The 22,382-nt window shown below is 36.1% G+C and overlaps 1 protein-coding gene across 1 annotated transcript; it reads right to left on the bottom strand.

Moving 5' to 3' along the window:
- Nucleotides 1–14,114: 14,114 nt before the first annotated feature.
- On the bottom strand, nt 14,115–14,878 carry LOC100921721 (AN1-type zinc finger protein 2A-like). The gene is given in 2 exon segments (XM_012552082.3): nt 14,115–14,335; nt 14,337–14,878. Coding segments are annotated over 2 exon segments (504 nt in total). The 5' UTR covers nt 14,741–14,878; the 3' UTR covers nt 14,115–14,235.
- Between the last annotated feature and the right edge of the window lie 7,504 nt (nt 14,879–22,382).

The raw sequence follows: 22,382 nt of genomic DNA, 5'->3' as shown, positions 1-22,382 counted from the left end.
ATAGTTGCAAAATCTTAGAATTCTTCTAGACCATCTAAGTTAATCTGAAATTTCATCAGTTTTCTCAAAAAAAAAACACACAAAAAATCTACAAAAGTCATTACTTGGTCATTGAAGACCTCTAATAATGGGGAGCCTTCTACTTCTTGAGGTAGTTGATTCAATTTTTAAAACTTGCAAAATCTGTGGTAATAGAAACTATTCAATTTAACCATATGTCTTGGAATTTGAAATGCAGGGTTTTATTTTGGAGGTGAAATGTGGATTCTTAGAATTGGTGTTTTTTTTTCCCTCTGTATTCAGGGGTTCTGGACAGTTTTCTTCTATTTTCTGCATGGCAATTGGAGTTAAGTGACTTGTTCAGGGTCAAAAAGCTAGTAAGTATTTAAGTGCCTTAAGTTGGATTTGAACTCAGGCTTCCTGTCTCTAGGGTCAATGCTCTATCCACTATGTCATTTAGCTGTTCCTCAAGTTTTTGGTTTGTCTGTAATATCCATCTAAGATCCCTTTATTGCTTGTCTCTTTGAATACTGGCTTTGTGATCAATCACTTTGGATTTTATACCTCTCCCTTTCTCATTCTCCTAGTGCATTCTTCTCTCACCCCTTTTATTTTTTAGATACCATTTCCTTTATATTCATCTCACATCGGTGCCCTCTGTCTGTATATATTCCTTCTAAGTGCCATAATAAAGGGAAAGTTCGTGTGAGTTACAAGTATCATCCTTCCATGTAAAAATGTACAGATAAACCTTATTAAGTCCCTTATGATATCCCTTTTCTGATTACCTCATGCTTCTTCCAAATCCTATATTTGAAAATCACATTTTCTATTTAACTCTGGTCTTTTCATCAGGAATGCTTCAAAGTACTCTATTTCATTGAATATCTACCTTTTCTCCTGAAAGATTAACTCAGTTTTGCCAGGTAGGTGATTATTGGTTGTAATCCTAGCTCCACTGCCCTCTGGAACATCATATTCCAAGCTTCTGATTCTTTAATGTAGAAGCTGCTAAATCTTGTGTTTTCCTGACTGTGGCTCCACAATACTTGAATTGTTTCTTTCTGGCTGCTTGCAATATTTTCTTTTTGACATAGGGCTCTGAAATTTGACTGTAATATTCCTGAGAGTTTTCATTTTGAGATCTCTTTCAGGAGGTGTCGGTGGATTCTTTCAATTTCTATTTTACCCTCCGATTCTAGAATGTCAGGACAATTTTCTTTGATAATTTCTTGAAAGAGGCTCTTTTTTTGATCATGGGTTTTTAGGTATTAATAAATTTCATCCAATGAGATATTTCACAGTTTTCTATTTTTTCATACTTTTGATTTTGTTTTATTTTATCTTGATGTCTCATAAAATCATTAGCTCCCATTTGCTCAATTCTAATTTCAAGGAATTAATTTCCTCAGTGAGCTTTTATACCTCCTTTCCTATTTGGTTAGTTTGGCGTTTTAAGACATTCTTCTCTTCATTAGCTTTTTGCATTTCCTTTTGCACCACTCTCAATTTTCTTCCCAGTTTTTTCTCTATTGATTTTCAATATTCCTTTTGAGTTCTTCCATGGCTGGAGACCAATTATTATTTTTTTTGGAGGCTTTGAATGTAGGAGTTTTGACTTTGTTATCTTTTTCTGAGTGTGTGTTTTAAGCTTTCTTGTCACTATAGTAGCTTTCTGTGGTCAATCTTTTCCTGTTGTTTGTTCATTTCCCCAGCCTATTACTTGACTTTTAACTCTTTGTTAAAGAAGGGCTCCATTTCCAGGGTTCAAGGTGCACTGTCCCAAACTTCAGGGTTTTGTGCAACTGTTTTCAGAGATCCTTCTGGGGATCTGACCACAAGCAGTCTTTTCTGCCCTGGAACTGTGAGGAGAATTCCCGTTCTACTATGGCTGTAAGACCTAGTGTGATAAAGCAACAAAGTCCTTCAGTGTTAGTAAAGACACCTACTGTGAGCTGCCCATACCTAGTCTTGGTTTGCTGCTTTCCTAAGGCCCTATTACTCCACTGACAGACCTTTCCTGCTGACCTTCCAGGTAGTCCTTGGTGTCTCTGAGCTGAGAGAAACTTACAGTATTATCACCAACTCAGAGGTTCCAAGGCCCATTCCTGCTTTCCTGGTTCATGGTGCATGGGGCTGGGGCTGGTGTGGGACAGTACACTGGCCCCCCCATTCTGATACCATAGATCTTTCCTGCTGATTTTCTAACTTGTCTTCAGTTGGAAAATGTTCTACTTTGTCTTTCTGTGTGTTCTGAAACTCTAAAATTTGTTTAGAGTCATTATTTAAAGGAATTTGGAGGGATTTGGGAGATAGCTTGGCAAGTCCCTGCCTTAATTCTGCCAACTTGGCTCTAGCTTAGAAGGTGGGATTTTAGCCAGTGCTTGAAGGAAGCCAGTGAAACAAGGATGAGGAGATGAGAAAGGAGACCATTTGAGATAGAGTATCTTGTGGGAGGCCAGCCAGGAGGCCAATGTCACTCAGCTGCATGGCACATGAAGGGGAATGAAGGTCAAAAGACTGGAAAAGTAGGAGGGGAACATGTTATAAAAGGTTTTGAATAGTAGAGCATTTTATATTTGATCCTGTAAGTGACAGGGAGCTGTGGGACTTTATAGAATGGGGAGGGAGGGTGACATGATGAGATCTGCATTTTAGGAAGATCAGTTTGACAGCTGAGCAGAGAAAAAGTCCCGGCTATTTACTGTAGTAGTCCAGGTACAAGGTGATAAAGTTCTGCATCACAGTATTGGCAGTGCTAGAGGGAAGAATAATGTAACAGGCCTTGGCAACTGGCTGGAGATGAGCTGGTGAAATAGTGTGAGGAAGGTAACTCCCAGGTTTGTGAGCCTGGGGAACAGAGAGAATGGTGGTGTCTTAGGAATTTCCGAGAAGAGGACTTGGGAGAAAAGAGAATGATGGCATATTGGATAGAGTGCCAAGCTTATTGACTGTCTAATAAAAATAATAGTGGGGTCAAGGGGTATGTGCATTTTAGAAACTTTTGGGGTAAGTTCCAGGTAACTTTCACTTGTCTACCAACAATGCATTTGATTTGCCTGTTTTCTCATAGCCTCTTCAACATTTGTCATTTTCCCTTTTTTGTCAGCTTTGCTAATTTAATGAATATAAGATGGAACTGTGGCATTTCTTTAATTTGAAGTTATTTAATAAATGACTTGAAACATTTGTTTCTTATGACTAAGTATCCTTTGATGATTTATCAATTAGGGACTGGCTCTTATATAGCTTAGCTATAAGCTATATAGCTTAGAAATGAAAATCAGAGAATCTCCTAGAATAGTTTTTTCCTCCTAGCTACCTCTGTTAATTTTGTTTGTGCAATATATGGTTTTCTAAGTCAGTATGCAACCTGCAGGATCCTTATGTGTGGTTTAGTGTCCCCATTTTTATTTGAGGTTGACATTACTAGCATAAAGTAGGAAACATTGTCCTATGCCTATTTTCTGTCAGATTTCTTTACAATTTTAGTAGTTTTGTCAAATAGTGAGTTCTTAACTCAGTAACTCAGGTCTTTGCATTTATCAGATACTAAGCTATTATGTTGATTTGCTTCTGTATGTTGTGTGCTTAATCTGTTTTTATTTTTTACCCAGGATCAACTTGCTTTGATGATTATAGTTTTATAGTATGGTTTGAGATCTGTTCCTCCTAAGTCTCTTCTTTCTCATTTTTTCTTATTTTCCTTGTAGATTTTACTTGTTTCTACAGTTGAATTTTATTTTTTTCTAACTCACTAAAGTAATAACTTGGTGGTTTGATTGGTATCTCACTGTATAAGTAAATTAATTTAGATAATGATGTCATTTTTATTATATTGGCTCAACCTAACCATAAGCTTAGGAAGTTTTCAGTTCTGCTGACATTGGGGAAGCTTAGTGTTGAGGTTAGTCAATGAAATTATACCAAGGGAGGCCAACATGAAGGTTTACTAGTTTTCTCTTACTACTGTGGTAAGGATGGACATTTGAATGTAGAGTCCATGTGAGAAAAGAACCAATTCTTTGTTATGTGAGAAATGACAACCTAAAGGATAGGTGTCAGGAGTTGGTCAGGAGTGAAGAAGTTGGGGTAGAACACTGCCTCAACCCATTATTCTGTAATGGGTCTGGTTTCAGAGCAAGGGATTAAAGTGAGTGAAAAGAAAGCAGTTCCACAGCTCGTTTCAAGTGTTTTTATGTTTGAGTCATTCTATGAACATATTTACTATGTGTGTGACCTTGGGCAAAAAATTTAACTTCTCAGGGACTATATCCTCATTTGTAAGAGAATGGCTGTAAACTACAATGGTCTCAGAGTTTTCTTTCAACTTGGTATCTGTGAGTTTATTAAAGAATTAGTTTATACATTTTTATAGTCATTTGAAGAACTAAATATTTGTGACAATTAAAAATGACTATTCATAACAGTTGAATTATAAGTTAACAAGGAAGACTTTTGGTATTTTTTATCTTAATGTGCCCTTAGCCCAGTGGTATTCCTAGAATCTCTGTTTTTATTGGAACAAACCTAGGGTTATCAGAGAGGTGTCTGGGCATTGTTGGGGTAGCAGATAGAATGATGGTACCTGGAAACTCAGGTAGTCCAGTCTTTCTGTGCCAGAACTTAGATAAGGACAGAGTGGAGGATGGATAGGACACATGGAATTTTCCTGCAGCCTAGAATTGGAAAGTTGTTTCCTAAGCCATATGCTTACTTGCTGAATGCTGATGGATTTCATTCTGGAGACTTCTTGCTGCTCAAGCATTAAAAAGAATTTTTGAGAGAGAAATTTAGAGCTAGATCTAGTGTGTTGTCATTGAATAAGTGAAGTATAGAATGTGTATAGGAAACAACACAATCTATTCACCTGCATAACTATTATTCTTCTAAAATTTTATTTTTCCCAAATTACATATAAAACAATTTTAGCATTCTTTTCTTTTTAAGTTTTGAGTTTCAAATTTTATATTTCTATCCATTCTTGCCCCTCTCCACCTCCACAGTAAGCAATTTGATTGAGATTATCCATGTATAATAATGTAAAACATTTCTATATTAGTCACTTTGAACAAGACAATTCAAATGAAGAAAGTGAAAAATAGTATGCTTCAGTTCATATTCAGACTCCATTAATTTTTTCTGTGGAAGATTCATTATTAATTTTGGGGGGTTGTCTTGGATCATCGTATTGCTGTGAATAGCTAAGTTATTCAGAGTTCTTCATCATGCAGTATTGCCATTGTGGTATACACTGTTCTATTTCTGCTTACTTCACTTTGTATCATTTCATGTCAGTCTTTCCAGACTTTTCTGAGAGCATCCTGATTTTCATATAAAACAATATCACTGCATTACAATCACATATGACAGCTTATTCAGCAATTCCCCAATTTATGGGCATCCCCTCAATTTCCAGTTTTCAGCCACCACAAAAAGTTGCATAAATATTTGTGTACAGACATGTTCCTTCCTCCTCTTAAAAACATCTTTGAGAGGAGACTTATTTCAGGAGCCAAGATGGCAGAGTAAGCAGTAAATTGCTGTAATTCTCATGTTCACCTCCAGGTATCCATGAAAATAGCAACCTGCAATAGCAGAACCAGCAGGAAGATGAAGTGAGACAATCTGTTGGCCCAAGAAACTTGGAAAATCATCAGGAGGAGTCAATCTCACTCCATTAAAGGGGGGGATGAGGTGCAATCTAGGACAGGAAGCTTTCCAGTGAATCAGCAGTGAGCTGGCAGTAAGCTGGCTAGCAAACCCCATCTCAGTAAACTAAATCATCAGAAGATCCTGAACCCCAGTGTGGTGGAGATGGTGAATACAGAGGACTCCAGCTTCAAGAATCACCTCATGATGTGTGTTTCAGCACAGCTCTGAGTGGTTGGACATCCTCCAGTGGCCAGCTTCAGGCAAACAAGTAGATGCCAATCCCACAGGTGCCTAAGTAAGCAAGTAGCCACCAGCATAAACCCTGCTACACTTCAGTGTAGCCCTAGGCAAACAGGCAACTTCAGTGTAGCCCTAGGGAAATGCAGAAACACCCCACTGACCTTAATGCATGCCAGATACCACACCAGGTAAGCTGCCAGACCCCTACAACCTCCAGTACCATCTACGCCTTTAACACAGCACCAGACACAAGTCTCTCAGGGCAACATTAGTGCAACACCAGGTAAATAGTCAGGGCCTGAAGCCATTGTCCAAGAAGCCTGAGATAGAGTCCCTTCCACTCCATAAGTTTTGAGCATAAATTTAAAAGAAAGGAAAAAAAGGAGAAAGAGAAAGAGAGAGACAGAAACAGAGAGGAAGAGAGAGAAGGAGAGAGGGAGAGGAGAGAGAACAAAAAACAACAAAAAAAATCTCATCATAAGAAGTAATTGTGATGCATTAATTTTTGTTTATTTAATATATATTCAAAGCATTTTTTTACATTTGTTTTTAATTTTTTTGAGCTCTAAGAAACCACATGTGAAATTATGCAAAACGTTTCCATAAAAGTCAAGTTATGAAAAAAAAAAGACCTCTCACCCGAATGAAAATATTCCTCAAGAAAAATTATGACAATACCCAAAGTGCTATCAAATGGTATATAACCTTTGATCCAGTAGTGTCTCTACTGGGTCTGTATCCTAAATTGATCATTAAAGAAGAAAGAGGACCCACATGTGCAAAAATGTTTATTAAAAAAGAAAGAGGACCCACATGTGCAAAAATGTTTACAGCAGCCCTTTTTGTAGTACCAAGAAACTGGAAACTAAGTGGATGACCATCAGTTGGCAATGACTGAATAAATTATGGTATATGAATACAGTGGAATATTATTGTTCTATAAGAAACAATCAGCAGGATGATTTCAGAAAGGCTTGGAGAGACTTATATGAACTGATGCTAAGTAAATTGAGTAGAACCAAAAAAACATTATACACAGCAAAAGTATTATATAATATTAACTATTATGGATTTGGCTCTTTTCATCAATGAGGTGATTCAGGTCTGTTCCAATAGACCTGTGATGGAGAAAACCATCTGCAGCCAGAGAGAGATCTATAGGGCCTGAATGTGGATCACAACATAGTATTTTCATCTTTGTTGTTGCTCTTTGCTTGCTTGTTTTTTTCTCTCATTTTTCCTCCTTTTTGATCTGGTTTTTCTTGGGCAGCATGATAAATGTGGAAATATGTATAGAAGAATTGCACATGTTTAATCTATATTGGATTACTTATTGTCTAGGGGAGGGGAAAAGCAAGGAGAAAGGAAGAAAAATATGGAACACAAGGTTTTGCAAGTGTGAATGTTGAAAACTATCTTTGTATATATTTCGAAAAAATAAAAAGTTATTAAAAAAACCAAATTTTAAAAAAGAGAAAATGCTTCAATCTGTATTCAGAGTCAGTTTCTTCTCTGGGTATGGATAGGATTTTTCATCATAAGTCCTTCAGAGTAATCATGAATGTTTGTACTACTGAGAATAGTAATCTTTCAAGATTATTTTCAAGAAATTATCCAGGAAAACTGCCTTGATATCCTGGAACCAGAGGACAAAGTTAGGCACTGAAAGAATCCACTAATCATCTTAGGAAAGGGATCCCCAAATAAAAATTCCTAGGAACATTATAGATAAATTTCAGAACTATCAGGTCAAGAAAAAAATTCTACAAAGGTCCAGAAAGAAACAATTCACATATTGGGGAGTCACAATCAGAATTATGGAAGACTTGGCAGCTATGGTATTAAAAGATTGGAACATGATGTTCTTGAAGACAAAGGAGCTAGAACTATACCAAGAATCACCTACCTGGTGAAATTTAGCATAATATGACAAGGGAAAAATGGTCATTCAGTGAATTAGGATTTCAAGCTTTCATAAGACCAGAATTAAGCGAAAAATTTGACCTCTAACATCAAGACCCAAGAGAAGCATAAAAAGGCAAAAAAAAAAAATCATAAAGGATTCAATGGAACTAAACATGAAGATGTGTAAAAGACCTGTTACAGTAGAGAGAAAGATGGAAGGGTGCATAGTGAGCATCACTTGAACTATATTTCCATCAGTATTGGCTCAAAGAGGGAATAACATACACAATCAGTTGAATGTAGATATCTTAACTGATAGGAAAATAGGTAGGAAAGAAATTAAGTTAAAGGGTGGGTTACTGACTGAAGGAAGGGCAGATTAGAAGAAGTAATGGAAGCAAAACAGTGGTGAGGAGGGAAAGAATGTAAGGAAAAAGAGGATAAATGGGAGGGAAAATAAGATGGAGAGAAATAGTACTCATAACTCTGAATGTGAATGGGATGAATTCTCCCATCCAGTAGAAACAGATAACAAAATGGCTCAAAAACCAGAATCCCACAACATGTTGTTTACAAGAAACATATTTGAAGCAGAGAGACACATTCAGAGTAATGGTAAGAGTCTGAAGCAGAATCTATTACATATCAGCTGAAGTTAAAAAAAAAAAAAAAAAGCATGGGTAGCAATGCTGATCTCAAACAAGATAAAAGCTAAAATAGACCTAATTAAAAGAGATAAGGAAAGAAATTACATGTTGTTAAAAGGTACCATAGACAATGAAATATTGTCAATACTAAAAATAAGTGCACCAAACGGTATAACATCCAAATTCTTAAAGGAGAAATTGAATTCAGATCCATAAACAAGAATTACAAAATGTAAAACAGATAATTTTGATGGTATTAAATTAAAATGGCTTTATACAAACAAAATATAAGCTATCTCCAACTGATAAATGGTCAAAGGATATGAAGAGACAATTTTCAGATGAAGAAATAAAAGTTATCTCTAAGCATATAAAGAAATGCTCTAAATCACTTTTCATTTGTGAAATGCAAATTAAACCAACTCTGAAATAGCACCCACCAGATTGGCTAATATAACAAAAAAGGAAAGTGATAATGTTAGAGAAGATGTGGAAAAATTAGAGCACTAAATGCATTGTTGATGGAATTGTGAATTGATCCAACCATTCTGGAGAGGACTTTGCAACTATGCCCAATAGAGCAGTTGAACAATGGAATAGGTTAGATTCACAGAACAAAATATTCAATGACTATAGCAATCTAGTGTTTGACAAACCCAAAGACCCTAGCTTTTGGGATAAAAATTCATTATTTGATAAAAACTAGTATGGCAGAAACTAAGCACTGACCCACACCTAACATCATAAACCAAGATAAGGTCAAAATGTGTTCATGATCTAGACATAAAGAATGATATTATAAACAAATTAGAAGAACCTAAGATAGTTTACCTCTCAGATCTGTGGAGGAGGAAGAAATTTGTGATCAAAGAAGAACTAAAGATCATTATTGATCACATATATAATTTTGATTATATTAAGTTAAAAAGGTTTTATACAAACAAAACTAATGCAAACAAGATTAGAAAGGAAGCAATAAACTGGGAAAACATTTTTACATTAAAACATTCTGATAAAGGCCTCATTTCTAAAATATATAAAAAATTGACTCAAATTTATAATAGTTGAAGCCATTCTCCAATTGATAAATGGTCAAAGGATATAAACAGACAGTTTTCAGATGAAGAAATTGAAACTATTTGTAGACATATGAAAAGGTGCTCCAAATCACTATTGATCAGAGAAATGCAAATTAAGACAACTCTGAGAAACACATCTCTCAGATTGGCTAAGATGAAAGAAAAAGATAATGATGAATGTTGGAGGAGATGTGGGAAAACTGGGACACTGATACATTGTTGGTGGAACTATGAACAAATCCAATCTTTCTGGAGAGCAATTTGGAACTATTGTCAAAAAGTCATCAAACTGTGTATAGCTTTTGATCCATCAGTGTTTCTATTGGGCTTATATCCTCAAGAGTTCTTAAAGAAGGGAAAGGGACCAACATGTGCAAAAAATGTTTGCGGCAGCCCTCTTTGTAGTGGCCAGAAACTGGAAACTGAATGGATGCCCTTCAGTTGGAGAATAGCTGAATAAATTATGGTATATGAATGTTATGGAATATTATTGTTCTGTAAGAAATGACCAACAAGATGATTTCAGAGGCCTGGAGAGACTTATATGAACTGATACTAAATGAAATGAGCAGAATCAGGAGATGATTATACGTGACAACAATAAAACTATATAATGATCGATTCTGATGGACATGGCTCTCTTCAACAATGAGGTTATTCAAACCAGTTCCACTTGTTCAGTGTTGAAGAGAGCCATCTACACCAAAGGAGAGGACCATGGGAACTGAGATGGACCACAATATAGCCTTCTCATTCTTTCTATTGTTGTTTGCTTGCATTTTGTTTTCTTTTGCAGTATTTTTTCTTCCTTCTTGATCTGATTTTTCTTGTGCAGCAAAATAACTGTATAAATTTGAATACATATATTGGATTTAACATATTTAATGTACCTGCCATCTAGTGGAGGGGGTGGAGGGGAAGGAGAGGAAAATTTGGAACAGAAGATTTTGCAAGAGTCATTGTTGAAAAATTAACCATAAATGTGTTTTGTAAATAAAAAGTTTTAATTAAAAAAAAAAAAAAAGAAACTATGACCAAAGTACAACCAAACTTTGATCCAGCACTTAGTAGGTCTGTATCCCAAAGAGATCACTAAAAAGAGAAAAGGAACTATAAGTGCAAAAATATTTAAAACAGTCCTTGACTGGTAGCAACATCAGTTGCAGAATATGACTTGTATTACTGGTCACAAGAATAGGCTTGGCTCACCTGAAGCTAAAAATTTATCATGAGAGGGACAGAAATTGGACCTTATTAGTATTGAAGAATAAGAGACTTCTTGCAAGGAAATAACTCATCAGTGGCTAGGTCAGGAAGATCAGAAATAAACCCTTAGGGAACCCTTTCTTTCTTAGAATTTCTGTCCTGGGACCCATCTCTCCTAATTGATCGTTGTCTCCATTGTTCACTACATCCAGACCTAGGATTACATTTGCCACTCTTGGCTAACTGCCATACCACTTATCTCCATATTTTGTGCTCTCTCTTCCTTTGAATGTGAGATTTCTGGCATATATTTATAATCACACCAAGGCTAAGACTACAACAGTTTTGAATTTTGAACTTTCAAAATTCAAGACCTTCAGCTATTTATTCATTAACTTGAGCTTTAGACCACTCATGAACTCCAGCTGGGAGTATGAACCTTGTTATGAAATCTTGATATTGATAAGGCTGTGCCATATCAACTGATACAGAAAAGATTGTCTACTAATTTTTATAATAGGATTGGAAAATTCTTGATTCTTTCCAATATTGGAAACAGTACATTTTAGCCACTTGCTTCTTGCAGGAAAATTAGTGGGGCTACTAAGTGAAGAACAAAAGAGCCAAGAAATCAGATGCATAAAAAGTCCTGTTCATAGATTGCAGCCAAATAATTGTCCCTGAAGGAGAACCTGATCTGGGTCTGGCTTCTATTGAAGAGCAAGACTGAAAATGAATAATAATAATAAAAAAAAAAGAATAATAATTGCTAAGTCTCATTTCCTATGAGAAAGGGGTGTGAAGGTTTTCTGGAGGCAGCCTTAGTCTCAGTTGAAATAAATAATTACTCCAAAATCGCAGCCAGCTGATAAAAGAATTTTTATTGTGTCCTAAAATATAGCCCGGCCGGTTAGCTCAGGCCTATCTGCCTGGCTCCAAGAGATCTTGCAGCTTTGTTCTTGGCTCCTGCCTCTGCTTTCTTCAGCCTCCAGCTCAATTCCGGCTCGTGGTTTCTCAATCTCCAACTGAGGTAAGTAGGCTTCTGTATCTCCCAATCTGGTTGCACCTCCGAGAGTGGGCTTCTGCTGAACTGACCACGCTCCCTTCTTCAATCTAATTCAGCTGAACTCTTCTCTCAGTGTTTTCATCTCAAATTCCCTGAGAGAGCCTCTGTCTGTTTCTTATATAGGATCTCTTCTGAGAGAGGGATTCTGGGTTATCTCCCAGAGTGCTCTCTGGTCCTAAGGGAGGTGTGAATTCGGATCTCATACTAAGCCCTGAACTCTCCAAAATGTGTGAACTCCATTGAGTACTTAGATACTTATGAGCTCTCTAAAGGTATGAACACAAGCATTGTTTCCATCAGTATTAGCAACTTATCAATTTGTAAGGATTCACTCTAAGGTGTGAACCAATAAGCACTGTATCAATTCTATTGAGTTAACACTAGGATTCTGACATCACCCTTGAGTTTTCACCTTGTTTCAAGTTGAGTTGACACTGGGATTCCAACATCTCCCCCTTTCTTTCAATTTAGAACATAGGCCATCATAACCTCCTTGACTTCTTAAGGAGGTGAGAACCCCAAAAAGGTGATCACGCCTTCCCTGACATCTCAGGAAGGGAGATGAAAATACCAAAGGAAATAGAAAATCAAATCAGATTAGGGGGTTTCTAAAGGGGCTCATTTGAAAGAGGTATGAAACAAGGTGTACATAAATCCATCAATATGGGAGGCATTATACATAGTTACATAAGCACATAGCAATATAACACAGTAGTGTTGTTGTAATGTAGTAGTAATGTAACAAACAACATGAATTAACATGAGAATTTACACATTTACACATTGTCCATTAGTTCATGTGCCAGGAATCCAATGATTCCTGTAAGCTTTTTAAAGTTGTAAGCTTTGAGGTAAACAATTTTTCATAACATGAATCAACATACAACATTGTACATGTCCATAAGTCCTAAAAATAGTCCCAAAGAAATCCATTGTCCATCAATATAACACAGTCTAGTAGAAATGTAACAAATAACACGAATCAACATGAGAATTTGTACATGTCCATATGTCCTAGAAATAGTCCCAAAGAAATCCATTGTCCATCAGTTAATGTGCCAAGAATCCAATAATAGATTTTAAAGTTATTTCAACAGTCTTATTGTCAGCCATGCTCTTTCAGTATCAGATGTTTCTTGAATCTTCTTTGTCTTGAAGAACTTGAAACAGTCTCTTCTTGTGTTAGAAATCCAATGATTCATGAAGATTTTAAAGTTATTTTAACAATCTCATTGTCAGTCATGCTCCTTCAGTGTCAAATGTTTCTTTAATCTTCTCCTTTGTGTTTGAGGTTTTTCTCTTTTTCTGTTTCTCTCTGATGGACACTGCCCTGTTGGGTTGAAAAATCTGTATTCTCTCCAACTGTAATCCTGATTGCTTTTCTGTTGGTTGATGACACCAGAGTCCTGAATTTCTAAAGACTCTCTGGGTGTAACCTCAGCTGCTATCATGCCCCACCTGTCTTTTGATTGATACTTGGGCCTTGCCTTTCACTTCTCTGGGTCAATCTACATCAGAGGCCCAGTGAAAGCCTCGATTGCATTTTGGACATGGAGTTTTGGGTTTTCTCTCACCCTGTCTTCTCATTCTATCTCCATATCTACATTGGGCTCTTAAATGTCCAGATCATAGTCACTAATATCCTTGTATTATAGAATTACCCTCAAGTTCATAAAATTTATTCATATTGACTATTAAAGGCCCTAAATATCTTAGTTTCACAAAGAGGAACTTCTATAAAGTCTTCCACAAAGACAGGTATAACAAACATCTTGTTAAAGTTCTTTTGCCTCTTTCTGTATTATTTACTATTACTTTTATATTCTTATAGGCTCTTCAGAAAAAAATTATTCACTACTTGAAAGACCCATGCCCATCCACACATAAACCAACACCTTAAATATTTTGGGAAAATATTTAAGGAATGACTCAATATTTAAGCATTTCTAAATCAAATTCTAGAAAAACAAAAGCAGAAAGATGTTTTCTCCATGTGTTAATGAATGAATTAATAGGAACCGCCAGTTAGTACTTTAGCTGATTATAAGACAAAGGCACCAGAAACAATTAGCTATTTATGGCATTTAAAATTTTTATTTTAAATTTGTTATAATCAAAATGAGAATAAGTTATGAATGAGTTACAATTAAAATGTTTAAATGTACCAAGTTACAATTTAAAGGCACTTCTGTTTCTAAGGAGAACTGATGCAGTTGATTGCATGACTTAATTTAAAACAAAATTTTAATGAAAAGTTTCAGTTATCCCTGAGAAACATTAAGAAAATGTTTTCAGATAAAAGTTAAAAGGAAATAACTTAGATTTTGTGGGAAAGCCCACATTACTTTAAATTATATAAAAATGCACAGAATCGTTCCTTGCCAGGTGATAAAGACTGGGAATGTCAAATGATTATCAACTCTTGTTTCCCTCTTAATCACTGAGCTAGCCAACTGGAAGATAATTTGTTTGAAGCGCCAGATGATTCAGAAGCTCTCATTATAGCTGCACACCCTCCTCTGGAGATGGGATGGTCAATGTTTGCAGTTATGATCCAAAGGATGCCTGTGCTTAATACAGAAGTTGTCATTACACTGGTCACAAAGCAGCTCAAACATTTCTTTCTTCTTGCACCCCTCCTTTGAGCACCGGTGTACGAAAATCTTTTTCTCCCGAGCCGGGTTATATTTACAGTCTTTATCCATATGCTGTCCAATCACAACATCTGCGGTTTCTCCCCGTCTTACTGGAACAGGGACATGACAAACTGGACATACTGGGACCCGAACATCCTTTTTATATGAAGCACTGCATTTATGCTGCTCCAATTGAACATGAGCTTTACAAAAGACTTTGTTACATGCGGCACAGTTTAATGGAAGATAATCCAGTTGCTTGCAAGATTTTTCAGAGCAATGCTTTCCCAAGTCTGGAAATTCCATTGTGGAAAGAAAAAGATGCCAATGACACAAAAAACAGTTACAAACTAGCTGGCAGAAGACCTGAAGTCCCTGTTCGGGCACCAGAATGTGAAAGTTTTCTGGAGGCAGCCTTAGTCTCAGTTGAAATAAATAATTACTCCAAAATCGCAGCCAGCTGATAAAAGAATTTTTATTGTGTCCTAAAATATAGCCCAGCCGGTTAGCTCAGGCCTATCTGCCTGGCTCCAAGAGATCTTGCAGCTTTGTCCTTGGCTCCTGCCTCTGCTTTCTTCAGCCTTCAGCTCAGTTCCGGCTCGTGGTTTCTCAATCTCCAACTGAGGCAAGTAGGCTTCTGTATCTCTCAATCTGGTTGCACCTCCGAGAGTGGGCTTCTGCTGAACTGACCACGCTCCCTTCTTCAATCTAATTCAGCTGAACTCTTCTCTCAGTGTTTTCATCTCAAATTCCCTGAGAGAGCCTCTGTCTGTTTCTTATATAGGATCTCTTCTGAGAGAGGGATTCTGGGTTATCTCCCAGAGTGCTCTCTGGTCCTAAGGGAGGTGTGAATTCGGATCTCATACTAAGCCATGAACTGGTGTGAACTCCATTGAGTACTTAGATACTTATGAACTCTCTAAAGGTATGAACACAAGCATTGTTTCCATGAGTATTAGCAACTTATCACCTTATAAGGATTCCTCTAAGGTGTGAACCAATAAGCACTGTATCAATTCTATTGAGTTAACAACCAGGACCCTGACATCACCCTTGAGTTTTTCACCTTGTTTCAAGTTGAGTTGACACTAGGATTCTGACAAAGGGGTGGTCAGGTTGTAAAGTCATTAATTAAGTTGTGAATCCTCTACAGTCAAAATTACCTTTGAAAATCCATTAAATTACCCTGTATAAGATTGTATCTTTTAACAGTTAGAGACCAGGGTATCTTTAAAAGAAGGTAGTCTGACACCTGTCAGATTGGCTAAGATGACAGGAAAAAATAATGATGATTGTTGGAGGGGATGCGGGAAAACTGGGACATTGATGCATTGTTGGTGGAGTTGTGAACGAATCCAACCATTTTGGAGAGTAGTTTGGAACTATGCTCAAAAAGTTATCAAACTGTGCATACCCTTTGATCCAGCAGTGTTACTACTGGGATTATATCCCAAAGAGATTATAAAGAAGGGAAAGGGACCTGTATGTGCACGAATGTTTGTGGCAGCCCTTTTTGTAGTGGCTAGAAACTGGAAACTGAATGGATGTCCATCAGTTGGAGAATGGCTGAATAAATTGTGGTATATGAATATTATGGAATATTACTGTTCTGTAAGAAATGACCAACAGGATGATTTCAGAAAGGCCTGGAGAGACTTACACGAACTGATGCTGAGTGAAATGAGCAGGACCAGGAGATCATTATATACTTCAACAACAATACTATATGATGACCAGTTCTGATGGACCTGGCCATCCTCAGCAATGAGATCAACCAAATCATTTCCAATGGAGCAGTAATGAACTGAACCAGCTACGCCCAGAGAAAGAACTCTGGGAGATGACTAAAAACCATTACATTGAATTCCCAATCCCTATATTTATGCCCACCTGCATTTTTGATTTCCTTCACAAGCTAATTGTACAATATTTCAGAGTCTGATTCTTTTTATACAGCAAAATAATGTTTTGGTCATGTATACTTATTGTGTATCTAATTTATATTTTAATGTATTTAACATCTACTGGTCATCCTGCCATCTAGGGGAGGGGGTAGGGGGTTAGAGGTGAAAAATTGGAACAAGAGGTTTGACAATTGTTAACGCTGTAAAGTTACCCATGCATATAACCTGTAAATAAAAGGCTATTAAATTAAAAAAAAAAAAAGGTAGTCTGTGTTAGACAGCAGGTAGATCTTCAATGATATAATTAAATATAACCCACCCACCGCACACATACAACATAGACACACAACCCCGAGTTGTTGATCAAGAGAAGAGCAGAACTTTTACCAAAAAAGAAAAGAAAAGAAAAGAAAAGCAGATGAAGATTTAGCTGACAAAAACTAATGATTAGGTGAAATAATACTCTTGAAAGGGTTTCCCATATAAGTGTGATTTTATTGGAAGGCATCATAAATAATGATTAATAATCATTTCTTATTCCTGCTTTACCTTGAGGCAAGAAAAGCCATGATGAATTTTACTGGAGCATAGCAGGGTTTTTTGTTTGTTTGTTTGTTTGTTTTTTTAGCTAACCAGGAAAGCTAGAAAATCCATCTAAACCTATCTCTCTTCTTGGCTGTATCAGCTTCAGCAGAATGAATAGATTTCTTTATGAGTATGATGAAGAAATTCTAGAATCACACTCTGGCAAAATGCTCACTCATGTGAGACTCTGGGAACTAAGACTGAGGAATAACAGATGAATATCTTTAATCTCACATTCCTGAGAATATGATCCCAAATGATCAAATCTTTGTAGGAGCAGGGAAGCAGTGTAACAATCCCCTGAGGATAGAAACCTTTGTCAACAATTTTTCCATAGATAATAGAGAGACAAAAATGTCAGGAGTCACAGAAAACTGATAGGAGTGTCCAAGTTATTTAACTAATGCCTTGGCTAATTCTCTCAAGTCCTGTTATATTGCTGCTTTGTGGCAAAAAATTTGAACCTGAGTGCTCAGAATACAAGCTATTATTCTTTTGTCATGACTCTAGAAACAGATTGTATCTATTCTCTGTGGACCAGGGTAACATAATTATAGAGATTCAACAGTAATAGATTGGCTACTTGGTGATGAATTTTTTGGCCAAGACAAACTTGGAAACAAAAAATGCAAAGCAACCATCACCACTGTCCTATCTGCCATTCCCCATTCCTATCCCCATCCTCATGTATGCATGTGCATTCCACATATATACAAGTACAAACACACCCACCACACATTTCTACTTCTTCAGTGACCATGGAGGATTGGTGGAAAAGGGGGCAAAGGAGATTAAAAATCACTTGATTTTTAGATCAACTCTAATTTAGATGTTGATACTGTAAATGTGAAATTTTCTTCTGGAGGAGCTAAATTCTTTTAAAACTGGGCATTCCTGCTACAAGAAAATTAGACTACGAAAGGAAATTGCAGCTCAGTGGAAGGATGGTTCACAGTGGAGAATCAAATAAGGAAGTTAGTTATATTGTGTGTCTAGAGCCAATAAGAAACATTTCATAGGTTCTTGTATTTCAGTGCTACAGTATAGTCTAATACATGGATGTTATAAGGGATGTTTGATGAGATAAAGAAATTCAAAGAACTCCAAAAGGCCATCCAAAGTAAAACCATCATGATTTGATAGTTAGTTACTTTAATTCAATGGCAGAAATAAGTTAGTATGGTGGAAAATGTGTTGTAAAATATGGTTCAGAAATTAAGAATGAAAGAGACCAAAACTTGTAGACTACCCAAAAAAGTTTTGTGTCCACAATATCATGAACACTTTCTTTGAGAACAGAACTGGAAATTATTGCATACACAAAAAATGAAACTGATTATTTTATTTTTAACAATATTTTATTTTTTCCCAATTATACATAAAGACAATTTTTAATATTTTTTTTTACAAGATTCTGACTTCCAAATTTTTCTCCCTCCTTACCCTTCTTTCTTTCTAAAATGGTAACCAATTTACTATAGGTAATATATGTGCAATTATATAAAACATATTTCTATATTAGTCATACTTATAAAAGTAAATAGTTCAAAAGGGGGAAAAAAACTGGAAAAAGTCAAATAAGTGAAAAAAGTATGCTTTGATCTGCATTCAGAGTTCATCAGTTCTTTATCTGAAGGTGGATAGCATTTTCCATCATGAGTCCTTTGTAATTGTCTTGGATCATGTATTGCTGAGAAGAACTAAGTCATTCATAGTTGATCATGTTGCTGATATTATATACAATGTTTTTCTGGTTCTGCTCATTCCACTTTGCATCAGAAATTGATTGTTTTAAGAAACAGAAATGACTCATTACTGATATGGAAGTCATTCAAAAAACAGTAGTGTATAATCATATCTCTGACTTATTAACACAAAGAAGAGTTAATACAAAGCTAGCAAAAATAAAAAATGAGGACAATATATGGCATACAATTAAAACAATCTTACCAACATCTATTGAAATAAATTGTTGATGCTGAAAAATGGGTAATGGACTTAGGAAATACATTAATCTTGTGTTCAATACATTATACATATCTATTGACTGATGTGACTAAGCTGGCAGAACTGCTTGTAATTTTTTTCTAAGATATTACAAAGACCAATTTGATTTTAAACAAATTCATTATGGCTCAAAATACAAGCTTGTCCAACTTAGAGTAAATGATTATTTTCACAAACATTTGTTTTATTAAAGCTTTTTATTTTCAAAACATAATTTTCAACATTCACTCTTGCAAAATCTTGAGTTCCATTTTCCCCCTCTCTTGCCCCCACCCCTCTCCTAGACAGCAAGTAATCCAATATATATTAAACATGTGCAATTCTTCAATACATATTTTCACAATTATCATGATGCACAAGAAAAATCATATCAAAAAAGAAAAACAAAACACAACAACAAAAAGAGTGAAAATACTATGTTCTCTTCCACACTCAGTCCCCACAGTCCTCTCTCTGGTTATAGATGGCTTTCTTCATCATAGGACCATTGGAACTGGCCTGAATCACTTCATAGTTGAAGAGAGCCACGTCATCAGAATTGATTGTCATATAGTCTTGCTGTTGCCATGTATGATGATCTCCTGGTTCTTCTCATTTCACTTAGTATCAGTTCATGTAAGTCTCTCCAGGCCTCTCTGAAACCATTCTGCTGATTATTTCTTCTCCTCCTCCTCCTCTTTCTCTCCTCCTCCTTCTTCACGTCCTTCTCTTCCTCCTCCTCCTTCTTCTCTTCCTCTTCTTCCTCCTTCTCTTCTCCTCCTCCTCTTCCTCCTCCTACTCCTCCTTTTCTTCTTCTTCTTCTTCTTCTTCTTCTTCTTCTTCTTCTTCTTCTTCTTCTTCTTCTTCTTCTTCTTCTTCTTCTTCTTCTTCTTCTTCTTCTTCTTCTTCTTCTTCTTCTTCTTCTTCTTCTTCTTCTTCTTCTTCTTCTTCTTCTTCTTCTTCTTCTTCTTCTTCTTCTTCTTCTTCTTCTTCTTCTTCTTCTTCTTCTTCTTCTTCTTCTTCTTCTTCTTCTTCTTTCTTTCTTTCTTTCTTTCTTTTCTTCTTCTTGCTGAGGCATTTTTTGTACATATGGGTCCTTTTCCTTTAAAGACATTGTTTTAAATGAAAAATTGGAGCTATAGTAGTACTGAAAGGTATATTACCAAATGAGACTGTGGGTTTTGCATGAGGGATTAAGTTTAATAGAGCATCTTTAAATCTCCAAAGAATCCTGAAGAGGACCTGAGGGGAGCTAAAGTTTGAGCTAGAGCTAAGATTTTATGAGCATATTAAAGGATACATATACAATATATACATAGGATGCAACACCTGTGGTGGAGGCAATCATAGAGAACAGAAACAGAAAGACCCCATGAATTACACTTGGCTGCATACAGGGGAACAAGAATCCAGTCAGCTGCAGGAAAAATAGGACAGAAGGTAAATAGTGAGTGCTATATAGGCAGCAGATGCAGGTATTAGGGATCAGTTCCAAAGGTCTTAGCCATGGGACAGAAAGGAGAAGGGGAGTGGAGGGAGTACACAGCTGGGGAAAAGAAAAATAATGAAGCCAAAGAAGGTAGTACTTAAGAGTGTAAATAGGGAAACACTTGGTGGCCAGTGGTCCAGAGATAATGGTATAAGGTGGATCAACTAGGATGTTCCTATATGGATGTAAGGGAAGCCTAAGGGAGGACAGTGGAATGAGTTGAGCCAGAGCAAGTGCCAGAGCAGCACATGGGGCTGCACTGAGCTGCCAGAGATGGGGGGGGGTATTGCTAGGTAGGGTAAAGGCAGAAGGGGGCAGGAAAACATTTCATACGCAGCTGATAAAAGGTAAGGGATATGAGAGAAAGAGATAAAGTTGGAATGATGGCCTGTGTAACAACACAGAAGTAGAAGATGGAATACCAAGTTTGGAGTACCATCCAACGTGGCTGGAACAAGGTATCTGTAGGTGTCATCTGTTGATGACATAAGATTGAAAAGGTAAGTTGGAGCAGGCTTGTGAAAAGCTTCACCTGTCAGTCTTAGGGGGGTGTATTAAATCTTAGCTGTCCTAACCAGCAATAGCTACAAATTTTATTGTTTTTAATTTGTATAAGGAATTGTGTCAGATGCTAGACATGTAAAGGAAAAAACTGAAATGATCTTGAACTGAAGGAAATGCTTCAAGGAACCTATATTCAAAATATCTTGAAAAAGAACAAGGGATGTTATTAGACCTGTATCCTTAAAATAATTTTTTAATAATAGTTTTTTATTTTCAAAATATTTGCAAAAATAGTTTTCATCATTCACTCTTGAAAAATCTTGTGTTCCACTCACTACTCCAATATATATTAAATACATACAATTCTTCTATACATATTTCTACATTTATTATTCTGCATAAGAAAAATTAGATCAAAAAAGAGGAAAAAATGAGAAAAAACAAAAAAGCAAGCAAACAACAACAAAAAAGGTGAAAATATGTTGTAATTCACATTCAGTCCCTATGATTCTCTTTCTGGATGCAGATGGTTCTTTCCATCACAAGTCTATTGGAATTGGCCTGAATCATCTCATTGTTGAAAAGAGCCATATTCATCAGAATTGATCATAACATAATCTTGTTGTTGTGTACCATGTTCTCTTGGTTCTACTCACTTCACTTAATGACAGTTTGTGTAAGAATCTCCAGGCTTCTCTGAAATTATCCTGGTGATCATTTCTTATAGAACAATAATATTCTATAACATCCATATACCATAACTTATTCAGCCATTCCCCAACTGATGGGCATCCACTCAGTTTCCAGTTCCTTATAACTATAAAACTATATTTTTGCATTTGTAGATCCTTTTTCCTTTTTTTGATTTCTTTGGGATACAGTAGGCCTGTATCTTTAAGGAAAGGACACTTTGACAGCCTTGTGGGGTTTAATTAAAGAAGAGAAGGGCAAGAAGAAGCAAGATGACCAATTAAAAGGTTGTTATAATTCAGGGGAGAGATGGTAAGGGCTTAAACTAGGATGATGACCAAAGATATTTAAGTTATATATCTATATTTGATGTTATATGCATATAAAATAATATATTATATATGCTACATATTTAATATATTATTATGTATAAGTTACATATCTATTTATAATTAATAATTAACAAGATCTGGCAGCTGATTGAAAAAGGAAGAGGGTATAGGTATAAAGGAAATTACTAACCTTAGTAATGGGAAAGATGGTGACACCATTAACAGAAATAAGGAGAGGAGTAGGAGGAGATATTGAAATCTGTTTTAGGTAATTTGAGTTTGCGATGCTGATGAAACCATCTGGTAGAGACAATTGACAGTGTTCATTTTAAGTCTGAAGTTTAGAAGAAAGATCAGGGCTCTTTCTCTTACAAATGTAGTTAACAGAAACTGTCCAGCAGATCTTTTAGAAGCTATAAGGCAGATCTGACTTTATGTAAAGAAGCATGAAAATTTTA

This window comes from Sarcophilus harrisii, chromosome 6 (assembly GCF_902635505.1).
Source record: "Sarcophilus harrisii chromosome 6, mSarHar1.11, whole genome shotgun sequence".
In the NCBI taxonomy this organism is placed as follows: domain Eukaryota; kingdom Metazoa; phylum Chordata; class Mammalia; order Dasyuromorphia; family Dasyuridae; genus Sarcophilus; species Sarcophilus harrisii.
Note: the sequence above shows the minus strand (reverse complement) of the source record. Positions and strands in the feature narration are given on the sequence as shown.